The 13,323-nt window shown below is 38.2% G+C and overlaps 1 protein-coding gene across 1 annotated transcript in view; it reads left to right on the forward strand.

Annotated features, from left to right (window-relative positions):
• Positions 1-7,615, forward strand: part of REPS2 (RALBP1 associated Eps domain containing 2) — a 206,643-nt gene extending 199,028 nt beyond the window's left edge. Inside the window, exon 18 of the mRNA XM_025371831.1 lies at positions 7,230-7,615. Within this exon, the coding sequence (XP_025227616.1) occupies positions 7,230-7,298 (69 nt within the window). The 3' untranslated portion in view covers positions 7,299-7,615. The remainder of the gene's footprint in view (positions 1-7,229) is intronic.
• The last annotated feature ends 5,708 nt before the right edge of the window (positions 7,616-13,323 follow it).

Genomic DNA, 13,323 nt, shown 5'->3' on the forward strand with positions numbered 1-13,323 from the left:
TTTCTCTTCTTATTGTATCTTCTTCTAAGGACACCAATCATTGGATTAGGACCCACCCTAATCTAGCATGACCTCATCTTAATTTGATTACATCTGCAAAGAACCTATTTGCATATAAGGTCACATTTACAGGTACTGGGGTTAGGACTTGAACATATATTTTGAGGGGACATGATTCTACCCACTATATCCCCCAGTTCTCTACTGGATCATTCGCCATCCACACGTAAATGTGCTCCAGTATTGTCCATTACACTTGGCCAATTACTGCCCCATTTCTTTGGTTCCCTTTACAGCAAAGTTTCTTAGGAGTGGTTTTTATTCATTGTCTTTACTTTCGAACCAGTGATTTTTCTCCTCCTTCCATTTCAGTTGGCTTTGTCCTCCTCCACTCACACCCGTCTTGGGGCTAAATCCAATGGGGCTGTTTTAATATTATTAATTTTTTCAGAAGAATTCTACACAATTGATCATTTCCTCCTCTGAAATTGCTTTTATAACTGGTTTTTGATATACCATACTCTCCTGGTTTTCCTTATGCTTCACTGGTGCTTCCCGTTTTCATTTTCTGCTGGTCTTCCTTCCCTGACCTCACTTTTATACCCCAACCCCATTTGCCCCAATACTTTAGTATGAAACTTTTCAAACACACAGGAAAGTTGAAAGAATAATAAGTGACTGCTTGTATAGACATCACTTCAGTTCTACAATAACATTTTGCTATAGTTGTTTTTAATCACATATCTACCCATTTATCCTTGTGTCCATCAGTTCATCTTATTTTTGACATATTTTCAAGTAAATTGCAAATATCTGTATACTTTCCCTAAATATTTTAGCATGCGTATAATTAGCTGGAGTTCAATATATTTTTACAGTTTTTTCTTATGATGTAAAATGTTTACACAAAGTGCATGCACAAATATTATTATTATTATTATTGTTATTGTTATTATTATTTTTGAGATGGAGTCTCACTCTGTCACCCAGGCTGGAGTGCAGTGGCGTGATCTCAGCTCACTGCAAGCTCCGTCTCCCGGGTTCACACCATTCTCCTGCCTCAGCCTCCCAAGTAGCTGGGACTACAGGCGCCTGCCACCACGCCCGGCCAATTTCTTGTATTTTTAGTAGAGACGGAGTTTCACCATGTTAGCCAGGATGGTCTCGATCTCCTGACCTCGTGATCTGCCTGCCTTGGCCTCCCAAAGTGCTGGGATCACAGGTGTGAGCCACCACGCTCAGTGCACGCAAAAATCCTAAGTGTACATTTGCTGAGTTTGTAACAAGTACATGTACTTTCTGAATCCAAACACCCATAAAGATAGAGAGTATTAGCATCACCCCAGGAAGCTCCCTCATGCTCTTTCCTAGTCAATTCCTGCCCTACCCACACAGAGGCAATCAGTATTCTAATTTTTATACCATAGTTTTGCCTGCTCTATAACTTTATATAAGCGATGTCTTACAACTTATACTTTCATATAAAGCTTCTTTCACTTAGTATTATGTTTTTGAGATTCATTTATATTGTTGTGTGTATCAGTAATTCATCCATTTTTATTGATGAGTAGTATTCCATTGGTTGAATATGTTACAGTTTGGTTATCAGTTCTATTGACAGACACCTGAGCTGTTTCCAGTTTTTGGCAATTTGGAATAAAACTGCATTTTTGAATAAGTCTCTGTATGGACATATGTTCTCATTTCTCTTGGATAAATACCTAGGATTGGGATGTTAGTTTCTGAGAAACTGCTAGATTGTTTTCCAAAGTGGTTGTAGCAATTTGTACTCCTACCACTAATGTATGAGAGTTCCAGTTGTTCCACATCTTTGCCAACATTTGGTGTTATGATTATTAATTTTAGACAGCCCTGTAGTGATATAGTTTTTATCATCTCCTTGCTGACTAATTATGTTGACCGCTTTTCTTTGTGATTATTTACCTTTCATATCTTACTTTATGAAATATCTTTTCAAATGGTATTTTTCTCCAAAGTAGTCTATAGATTTATTATAAAACCAATAAAAATCCCAGCAGGATTTTTTGTGATTAGACAAGCTAATCCCAAAACTTATATGTAAGGGCCAAGGAGCTGGAATTGCTTAAACAAATTTGAAAAGGAAGAACAAAGTTGGAGGAATAACTTTACTATCAAGCTCCAGTAATCAATATGCTGATGCGTAGATCAGTGGAATAGGATACAGAGTCCTGAAATAGACCACATGAAAACAGCCATTTGATCTTTGACAAAGGTGCAAAATCAATTCAGTGAGAAAGAACAGTTTTCAACGAATTGTTTTATAACAATTTGTCATTTGCATTTAAAAAAAGAGCCTTGATCTAAGCTTCACATCTATACAGAGATTAACTTGAAATGAGTCATAGATGTAAATGTAAAACATAAAGCTATAGAATTTTCAGAAGAAAACAGAAAAATCTTCATGATCTGAGTTTAGAAATAACACCAAAAGCACGATCTATAACAGAGAAAAACTAAAAAAATTGGACTTCATCAAAATTAAAACCTTTTATTTTGCCAAGCATAGTTAAGAAAATTAAGAGACAAGCAGCTGAGTGGGAGAAAGTATTTGCAAACCACATATTTGATAAAAGACTTATGTCTCAATTATATAAAGAGCTCTTAAAATTCAATAATAAGAACTCTCCAAAACATCTCAATTTAAAAATGGGCAAAGGATTTGAACAGACACTTCACTAAATAATATATAAAGATGGCAAATAAGTACACGAGAAGATATTCAACATCATTAGCCATTCGGGAAATGCAAATTTAAACCACAATTACATACCACTATACACATACTAGAATTGCTAAAACAAAAAAATGTGGCATCACCAAGTACTGGCAATTAGAACTCTCATTTATTGGTGGTGGGAATCCAGAATGGTACCACCACTCTGAAAAATCACAGTTTCCTATGAAGTTATACATACACTAACCATGTGACCCAGCAGTCTCTCTACTTTAGTGAAATGAAAATTTATGTTCACTCAAAAATCTATATATGAATGTACATAGCAGTTTTATTCATGATAGCCCAAACCTGGAAACAACACAAATGTTCTTCAAAAGATGAATGAATAAATTGGGATACATTCATACAATGGAATAGTACTCAACAGAGAAAAGAAATGATACACAACTTGGATGAAACTCAGACATTATGCAGAGTGGGACAAGCCAGTATCAAGAGGTTGTGTACTGTATGATTCCTTTTATTTGACATTCTTGAAAAGGTAAAACTATAGTGATGTGAAACAAACCAGTGGCTATCAGGGGTTATGCATGAGATGAGAGTTTGTATGAGTAGTCCCAGGGAACTTTTGGGGTTGGTAGAACTGTAATGTATCTTCTTTGTGGTGGTGGTTACACAAATCTGTACACTAAAAGAAAAAAATTGTTTTACCCTATGATAATTTTAAAAAAAATGTTTTTTAAATGTCAGAGTTCATTCTGTTTTATAAAACTTTGTATGTGAACTTGTTTTGTTTTATCATTTTGTTTGGTTTTGGTTTTTCTCCTCTCTCCCTCTGCTTTGGGGTAGGCCAGTTTCATCCATTGTTCTCTATATTTGGTGGGCCCTTTTAATTTGGAAACCGATATTTTCCAGTTCTGGAGGGTTTTTTATTTTTATTTTTGTTGTCGTTGATTATTTCCTCCCCCCTGCCTTCACCCCCATTTTTTCTCATTCTCCCTTACTGATATTCAGACATTGGACTTCTTAGCTTAGTTCTCTAATTTTCTCATATTTTCTCTTCTGTTTTCTTTTTCTCTTTCTTCCTACCTTTTCTTCTTTATTTTTGTCTATTTCCGGAAACTTAATTATATATTCTAAATCTTCTGTTGTTTAATAACCAATGATTTTTTGTTTTCTGTTTATTTTTTATGATATCCTATTCTTGTTTCATTGTCGTGATCTTTTTTTTTTTAATTATACTTTAAGTTCTGGGATACATGTGCAGAACTCGTTGTGATCTTTTTTTATGGTCATTTTTCTTTCTTCTTCCTGAATAGTTTGTTTGTGTGTGTTGTGTTGTGTTGTATGTACTTTATCTTAGATGCTTTCTTTCAATATCTGATGACCCTTCTTTGCTCATATTTAAAAGGAAGACGAAAACACTGATTGGAAGTTCATTGCACGTTGTGAGGCTTGTCAACTTTGAGCTTCACAGTCTGGCAGTTTGGCTCGGCTCTATAGTTGGGGAACCCCTAAAGGGAGTATGATTAGCTCTTTCCTCTTGGTCTGGTTGAAGTCTCCAGAGTGGAGACTGTTTTGGTCACCTGCATGTAGGGAAAGAGTTGGTTCAGTGGAGCAAGAGGGCTGTAGGTCTCAGCATTCCAGGATATTCATTCACTCTCCCTATTTCTGACCCAGTATCTTGTCCTCAACTGTGCTTGTTTCTTGCTAATTCAGATGCTCTCTGTTGTACCTTTTCAAGAAATAAACCTTCAGCATTCTGCCCTGGTGGCAGGAATGATCTGGGGATTTAATTGCTTCTGAAACAGATTTTCAGCCAGCGCTTGTTTTCGCCAGCCCCCATCTCCCCTTATGTACTCCCACTTTCATAGGTATCTGGTGTTGCCAATTTGAGTCTTTCAGGAATTCTCCTATGTAAAATCAAATTGGTTCTTATTTTTCTTCATGTTAGCTTGGGACTCAGCTTTCTTTACTTGATCTGTATGAGTGGAAAAGTTCTAAGTCTAGTGAACAGAAGTCTGAAGAATCATTGAAACAGAACTATAGTCATAGCCTCTCAATTAATTCCCAGGCTAAGCCAGTTTATAGATCCAGAGCCTCTTGAATGATGAAGGGGCATCTATGTCTCCTTATGGAAGGACCCCACTGTGCAGCCAAAAATTTATACTGTAAATCTTTCTCCTAACCTTTCCCAAAGGGACCCTGCTGCCATTTACCAGGGTGAGTGTGCATTAGAGGAAGGGAAATAATTAGACTTTTGGGGAATTACTAGACACTGGCTCTGAACTGACACTAATTCCAGGAGATGCAAAGTGTCACTGTGGCCCATCAGAGTTGGGGCTTAGGGAGATCAGGTGATCAATGGAGTTTTAGCTTACGTTCATCTCACAGTGGACCCAGTGGACTCCCAAACTCACCCTGTGGTTATTTCCCTAGCTCTGGAATGCATGCTTGGAATAGACATACTCAGAAGCTGGCAGAATGCACACATTTGTTTTCCTGGATTTCCTAAGTCATTTATCATTCACCAGTTTGCCACTCAGCTTTCGAATTTTATTGCTATCATCTTGTCCCTTTTGTTTTCCCTGTCTTGTGGGTCCGTGACTTTGAAAAGTTGCTGTATTGTTTTAGTGGTGCTCCAGGAGGGAGAGAGTGTGGTACCCCTGGTCAGTCTTCCATCTTTACCTGAAACCTCTATCTATACTGTTTTGCTGGATGATGTTGTATGGTCTCATGGCTTTGAAGACCTAATTTATGTCTCAAGCCCTGTTTCCCTTTTCCTCTGTGCTCTAGACTTGCATATATAACTCCTTACTCAATGTTTTCTCCTTAGATATCCAATACACATCTCAGATAATTAATTGTCAACCCTATCCTTGAAATACTCATTTCTTATCTAATCTTCTCATTCTCAATATCACTACCAGCCAGCTACTTTATTCATACACAATTCCCAGGAGTCATCCTCAGATTTTCCTTCTCTCCTCTATCAACTTCATCAGCAAGTCCTACCAGTTCTAGATTCAAGATTTATCTAGAATTCATCCACTTCTCCTCATCTTTATGGCTTCTACCCTGATGGAAGCCATTTTCGTTTCTCACCTGAGTCCCTGCAGTAACCTCCCAGTTGCTCCCCTGCTTCCACTCTCACCCTGCTATAATCCACTGTCTACACAGTAGCCAGAGTGAAAATTTTGAATTTTAAGTTGGGTCGTGTTCCTGCCCTGATTAGAAACCCTCAATACCACCCCGCCTACACTTCCATACTCTTTCCTCTGCCCACAAGGCCCTGTATGATCTGACTCCTTGGTTAAATCTCTGACTTCATTTCCTGCCAATGTCTTCCTCGTTCCCTCTACTCTGGTCACACAGGCTTTTTGTTCATCAAATTCACCAAACTCACTCGTTCCTCAGGGCCTTTGCAGTTGCCATTTTGTCTCTAAATATTCTTCCCCCCATATCTTCATATGGCTCACTCCTCATTTCATTCAAGTCTTTGCTCAAGTAGTGCTAACTCTGAGAAGGCTTCCTAGGCCACTCTCTCTCCTTTCTCCCAGATCCCCCTCTGTTACTCTCTATTATGTTATCTTATTTCCTTCTGGGAGTATCTTGTTCATTAACTTTATTATCTTTCTCAAGTCATTTGAATGTAAGCCCTATTGCTCTGATCTGGCATATTCTTTGCTGATACCATCACAGCTAGAGCATTACCTCACCTGTAGGAGATAGAAACCAAAAGACTTCTGACTGGGTGGCTAGGAGAGCATGTGAATAAATACTTGTGAAGTTGTATACTGACTATTAGTATGCTGATTCTTCTGAATCTCACAATTCAGCCTTTATACAGAATTCTTTCCCACCTTGGCGATTCTACTTGAATACTTTTGTGTGTCCCCTCTCTTCCTGCCAAAATACCCCTTTTAGGCCCGAAAGTTTGAATTCCAAAATAGCAGATTGCTCAGCCTCTTTTCTGCCTTTCACCCAGATGTCGTACCTTACACCATACGTTGTGCAGAAACCTGGATGAGACTTTGGTGGAGGGGCCACTAGCATACCTTTTTGGCCCTCAGACCTGACTGAGTATGGTGCTGAATTACAAGCCAGAGATTGCAACTAGAAATTTAAGTCCTATTGGCTCACTGCTCAGTATTAGGAGTCTGTTTTTGCTTTCTGCTCTCTCCTAGTCTTTTAATTTTTAATGACACTCTCTACCAGCTACTGATCTTGTTAAAACAAGCTAAAACTAGGGCAGGGTGGTAGAGGGGAGTAGGTCAGTTTCATTTCATCGTCTTCAGAAAGGAGTTGAGAGATTACAAATTGTGAAGCCCCTTTTTTCTGGTCACCAGCATTAAATCTGGTACCTCCCAGTCTTCCTGTTCTTGAGTTACACAGCACTTGTATTTGTGGGTCCAGTTATAAGTTTCCTTTTAATATCTGATGAAGTAGGAATGAATTCAATAAATGACCCCTTTGCTTTTTTGTTTTTCTTCTGTTTTGTATAACTCAGGAGGTTCATCAAGAACGAATTGCATTGGAAAACCAATTGGAACAACTTCGTCCAGTCACTGTGTTGTGACCTCCCATGGTTCAAGTGACAGTGGGTGACCTTGTCTGCCAAGATCTTTCTTTTGAATGTTTTGAACCCAACTACTTTTCATAGATGTTTGACCGTGTCAAAAGCTGTGAGCAGCAAAATATAATCCATATGACCTTTTCTCTTGCACTTCACTTGTATGTTTTAATGTGGTGGAAAAAATACTTCAACTGATTATCACACTTGAAATGGTAATTATCAGTGGAATTTGTCTCCTATTCTTAAGTACTTCTGCAAGGTATTAGATGCTGCTCCTTACTAAAAATCAGTCTTCTAGCAAATAAAAATAACTTAGAGCATTATTTATTTAAAGAATTTATGTTTTCTATAAAACCTTATAACCAAGTACCTTCAGGATGCTTGTAACCAAGTACTTTCAGGATGCTTTTTGTATGTATATCACATACAGTAGGTTGGTTTCCTGAGTAATTGGGAATTCCAACTAGATAGTCATTGGTGTGACCATAATAAAACAAAAATAAAAGCATCAGATTTAGACTGGCGCTGTGCCCTCTACCACTATATGCCAAAAAAATTGCTTCTCTAGTGCCATTTTGATATTCTATCTAGCTATAAATAATACATGACTATTGTTTTCTATTGAATGTCAAAGACTTACTGGGTCTTTACACCTCTGTAAAGTGGAGGTTTTGGCAATGAGCTATTTAACTTGGCCAAGCTAGGCCGTCAACCCAGACAACTCAGTCCTTTCATGTAAATTTTTGGGCAAGAGAAGTCTGCTTTGACTGCCTTGCCTGACCAAATTAAATAAATAGTTACCAGATCTCTACTTTTATCCTGCATGGGATAATATATCTGTAAATGCATGAGTTTGGAAACCACCCATCAAATATGAAAGGCTGATGAGACTGTTAGGATTGATAAACATTTGTTGTTTGAACCCAGGTATCCAAACTGGGGAAGAAGGGGAAATGGTTGTTACTAACAATCTCTAGTAGTTATTTTATTCTTTATTTTAACCTGGATTGCAAATGTATTGGGTATGAAGAGATAATGAAAGAAAGTGGTCCTCATGCTGGATGTATGACTGTTTTGTTCTCTGTAAAGTGTATTCTTGGGAAGTGATTGGTTTATATCAGATTCAGAGGAGCCCAGTTAACTCCAGTGTAGGTGACATAAAACAGTAAGCTCAAATTGCAGAAGCAAGTATCCTACAGAAATTTAAGTAGCTGCTGCTTCTCCTGAAAGCCCAGGTTGAAAATGGGACTACAGGGGCACAGGGCTACTGACCCTCACAGGGCATGCCAGCATTAACACCACTTTGAGAGACTAATGGCAAGAAATGCTGTCTCCTGTGCATTTTACTAATTTCCCCATTCTTAGGGTAGCGGGGAGGGGGGGGGGGATCTTTTTGAAGCAGTTTTGGATAGGTGTGCAATATGTGGGATTCAGCCTTTAATTTCAATAGAGCTGAGAGCTTTTAGAACAAGTAGGCATTTATTTAATGTTTCCTTAGTCCATTGGCAAGCTTTATCAATAGCTTAATGGCAGAGGATAAAGGCTCAAACAGATGATGTTTTTCCACAGAAAAACAAATTGTTGAATCTATTCCATGCATATTTAAGGATTTTGAATGGATTTTGAAAATCTGGAAACTTGAACTATTTCTCTATTCCCTTTTTTTCTTCCCCATTTGCTGCCTTTTTTGTTTTTGTGGGGGAAGGATGGGGAGTAAGTTTAAACTCTTCCGAAGATTATGAATGGATCAGCGTAAATTTTTAGGCAACTGCTTTTTCCATGTTCTGAGATCTAGGGGCTACAACAGATTTTATCAACAGTGTTCTTTTTTTTTTTTTTTTTTTTTTTGAGATGGAGACTTGCTCTGTCGCCCAGGCTGGAGCAGAGTGGTGCAATCTCGGCTCACTGCAACCTCCGCCTCCCGGGTTCAAGCAATTCTTGTGCCTCAGCCTCCTGAGTAGCTGGGATTACAGTTGCCCACCACCACGCCTGGCTAATTTTTGTATTTTTAGTAGAGACGGGGTTTTGCCATGTTGGCCAGACTGTTCTCGAACTCCTGACCTCAAGTGATCTGCCAGTCTTGGCCTCTCAAAGTGCTGGGATTACAGGTGTGAGCCACCCGCCCGGCTATCAGCACTGTTCTTATTGCAGACATTTCACAGCATGTTTGGCTTTTGGTAAATTCAATCCAGGAAAGACTAGCATGTGCACTTTATCTCATAAGCTTCCAGTACATATGCGCTCAGTTGGGATGGCACTTCATTTCTATTAGGCAGACGTATAAACTAAGGAATGTTAGTCTGCAGTATTCATTTTAAAAATATTGACATGCTTTTGCCCTTCCCTCCATGAAATCAGTGCCAGAGTGAGCCAAATTAGGAGGTTTGTTGGGGTTTTGTCTAGTTGGCTTGGTTTTCATTAAGGGAAAAAACTTGCATTGGACAATCAAATTCCTCCGAGTTTCATAATGTCATCATTATTTTAAGATAGGCAAGCACACACTAATAATATGTATGCCTACCTTCTTGGGTGGACTTAATTGTAACCACAGTTTATTCGTTGCTTAGAAGTGGATTTTTTTAAAAAACAGTTAAATGTGCATAACACACAAGTAATGACACACTACTTTTATTGTTACCTAAGTAGTGCTCATCCTCTGTGTGTTTTCTTAGGATGTGTACTTTAATTTAGGATTATAACACCTGATAAATATTTCTGTGAGCCTTTAATGTGATTTATAGGATGGCTGAGTTACTGAAATCACCATTATACCTCTTCTATAAAACGACTCCAAAATTAGACCTGCCTATTGGGGAGAATTCTATAGACAGAAGGTCAATGTTGCCCCCATCTATAGGGGTTGAATTACCTTGCTGTTAAGTGGTCTTCCCCCATTGGGATCCTACAGTCCCACAGATGAAAGCACAGTAGTAGCTGACAGCTGGTTTATTGGGTCCCTCGGCATCTCTCGTATGTGGCATATTGCTTTCGCCACTTTCCTATGAAGCAGACATCAAAGCAAAACTAAAAGGTAGATATCTGGAATGAATGTTTATGTTGTAATTGGGCAGATATTTACCTTAATTGGAAGGATCTAACTGCTTTGCAAATATTAAATAAGTGCTTGGGCATGATTGGGAGAGGAGGCAGCTTAGCTGGAAGCTGTGCCCATCTTACTGTCACTGGAGAATAGGATGTCAGAGCTGGGCAGGACTGGTACCCATCACTTGCAGTTTGCATGTGGGGAAACCAAAGTCCTAAGAAACAACAGTACCTGGCTCAAAAAATCCATAGAAAGAGGTAACTAGTGGCAGATTTGGGATGCCAACCTGATTTTATGGATTTTGAGTTAGATTCTCTACCCTCTACCAATACTAAAAATAGATTAGGAGGGTTTTTTTTTTTCTGTTTATCATGTTGAATTTCATTGACTTGGTTAGTCTTTAAATTTGAAAACATGTTTTAGGGAGTTTAGTTCTAGAAATTTCTCTTGGATTGAAGTGACAAAATCTGAAAGAAAAGAATATGATTGAGCTATTTGTTTTCCTGAACACCTCACCTTTTATGATGCAATAAGTTACTCTGAGTTTCTTGGCAGAGTTTTTGACAGCTGTTGCTTTCAATGGATTCCATTCCTGTATTCCTTATGGGAGTTTGTTTTTAAAATAGACTACTGTGATTGAAATGAACTCAATATGTAGTTAAGTTACAGCTTTCTTCAGTGTATTTTTAGTTACTTGGGTCACAAATATTCAATTTCAGCATATTTTAGGGTGAGTAATCAAAAATGTGAATTTGCCTTTGATTTCTTACCACTGTCTGAGCTATCATAAAGCATTCTCTTTAGTTGTGATTTGATTCTATAGTCTGTTTCTAAATGACATTTGTCTGTTTCTTAAATGATCTCACAGCCATGGTAATAATAGATGTGTACTCAGAAGATCAATAAGGTAATATTGGAATTCACGTGTTTTTTGCAGTTAAGGCAGCCATTTGCCAATGTCTTCTTTTAAGCAGTAGTTGGAAAGATCTCAATTACAGTATAACACCTTAGAGCTAAAAACATTTGTTCAACACAAACTAGAATCACACCTTCTCACTAGATATCACCAAGGGAATGTGGTTTTAAAAAGAAAAAGAAAAGAATATAACATATCATAGCAACCAGATCTTCCCATATCATTGACAAGTAGGGATCATTAGGTTCTGGTTTGAACATTCTGAATGTGAACAAAATGTAGTAGTTAAGAGGTGTTTTCCCCCTCTATTTAAAGAGAACACTAGTAATTTTGGTTTTTCTTTCTAACTGCTTTACTGTTTCAAGTGTATTCTTTTAAAACTCTGATTTCAAAGGATCAGTTGAATTTATATTTTAGTTATGGGTGTTTTGTTACTTTTTTTTTGTATCATGACTCAGTATGGTTCAGTTTCCTAGTAAGAAGTGGGGATTTGTGTTTTTGGAGTCCTCAGCTCACATATCTCGCTCCTCCTTCAGCACAAGCTAAGGGAGATCCCACCCACACGGATAGATCAGTCATTGATGGCAATTTGAATGTGGGTATTACTCTGTGGTACCCTGCTTCGCTTGTTTGTAAGGAGAAATGCATCTGGTTATGCGAATTTCCCAAGAGCAGCAGACATGGAGGGCCAGACTTTAAAAGCAATGCAAGCAGATTCAAAGAGCTGTTGCCCTCCCCTAAAAGAGGCTTTTGGAGGCTGCGTTACATGCATACCCTAAAGCAGTCAGTCTGTTAGTATGAGCAAGACATCCGAAGTACACAGTTGCTTTTAGGCTTGTATAGTTATTTTCTATACATGCTAACACACATGATGATAAAGGAACCTTTTCTAGGAGGCATTGCAGGGTTTCAATACACAGGACATGTTCTAGTTATAGAAGCCTTGCTCTGCTGTCAACAATTGGGGAATGCTTATTTTTTCATGTTTTGTGAATACTCTGGTCTTGCTGTAAGCTAATGTCATGGCTGTGGGAGATTAGAGAAGTGGGTTTATGACTCTGAAGACCAGAAGACACCAGACTTTAAAAGGGCTTAAATTGGAATTTGGGAACTACAGTAAAGGAACCTTCAGGTACCAATTCTATCCTGAAGCACTCTGTTGAATAACAGGGCTAGGTCCTAAAGCTCTTTCAGGAAACTCTTCCCTGGGGCTGGAACAGTTGATGCAGCAACCCCATTGTGTGGAGATTGGATCAACTGAGTTGTGTTATTTTTGTTTTAAGTCACCTTGTGCGAGAACCTCAACTGCACCTATCTTGGGAACCAGGTATACCCTTTTCTTTGGCACTGCCATCCTTTTTGTCTTTAGCACAAATAAGATGTTCAAGTGAGCCAGAAGCAAGAAGAGCCATTTTAGTCTTCATATCTGTTGGCTAAGAGAGATAATGAGCTGATGGTCTATTTTAACCTTGAAAGTAAAAATGTATATTTTTTCACTACAGGTACATTGAACAGTAAAAAGTGTAACAGCAAAGTATATATTTGATGCCTTCTGTCTTTTCATGATAATGTGCTAACAAGTCGTGTTAATATTTTACTCAGCCAGAGTCTCATTCATTTGCTAAGCATTTGGGAACATTATGTATATTGACCTTAAACATAGGTGTCCTATATTTGGATTGTGACTTGTAGACTCAAGCTAACCTTACTGCCTCTTTTTCACACTTGTTGAAAAGTCTGTGAAGAACATAAAGATCTCCAACTTTGGAAAATATACATGATGTGAAACTGGGGTGCTGTGTTAAAAATAAATGTATGATAACTAAGTGTGGGTTTTATGAAGTCTTGGTGTCAGTATATTGTGGTTTGCATTTGGTCTCATGCATTTAATGAAAGTAATGGGAGAAGGAGTTGGGAATCTTTCCAGTTAAGTCAAAGTCTGAGATTTGGTTATTTTTACCTCCTGGTGATCTGAGACAGGTTCTTAAATACCTGCACACAGTAAACACTTGGCAGTCATGGGATATCATGGCTGACTCACAGTGCATTTTAAAGATCTGCTAAATTGA

The sequence above is a fragment of the Theropithecus gelada genome, chromosome X (genome assembly GCF_003255815.1).
Source record: "Theropithecus gelada isolate Dixy chromosome X, Tgel_1.0, whole genome shotgun sequence".
In the NCBI taxonomy this organism is placed as follows: Eukaryota; Metazoa; Chordata; class Mammalia; order Primates; family Cercopithecidae; genus Theropithecus; species Theropithecus gelada.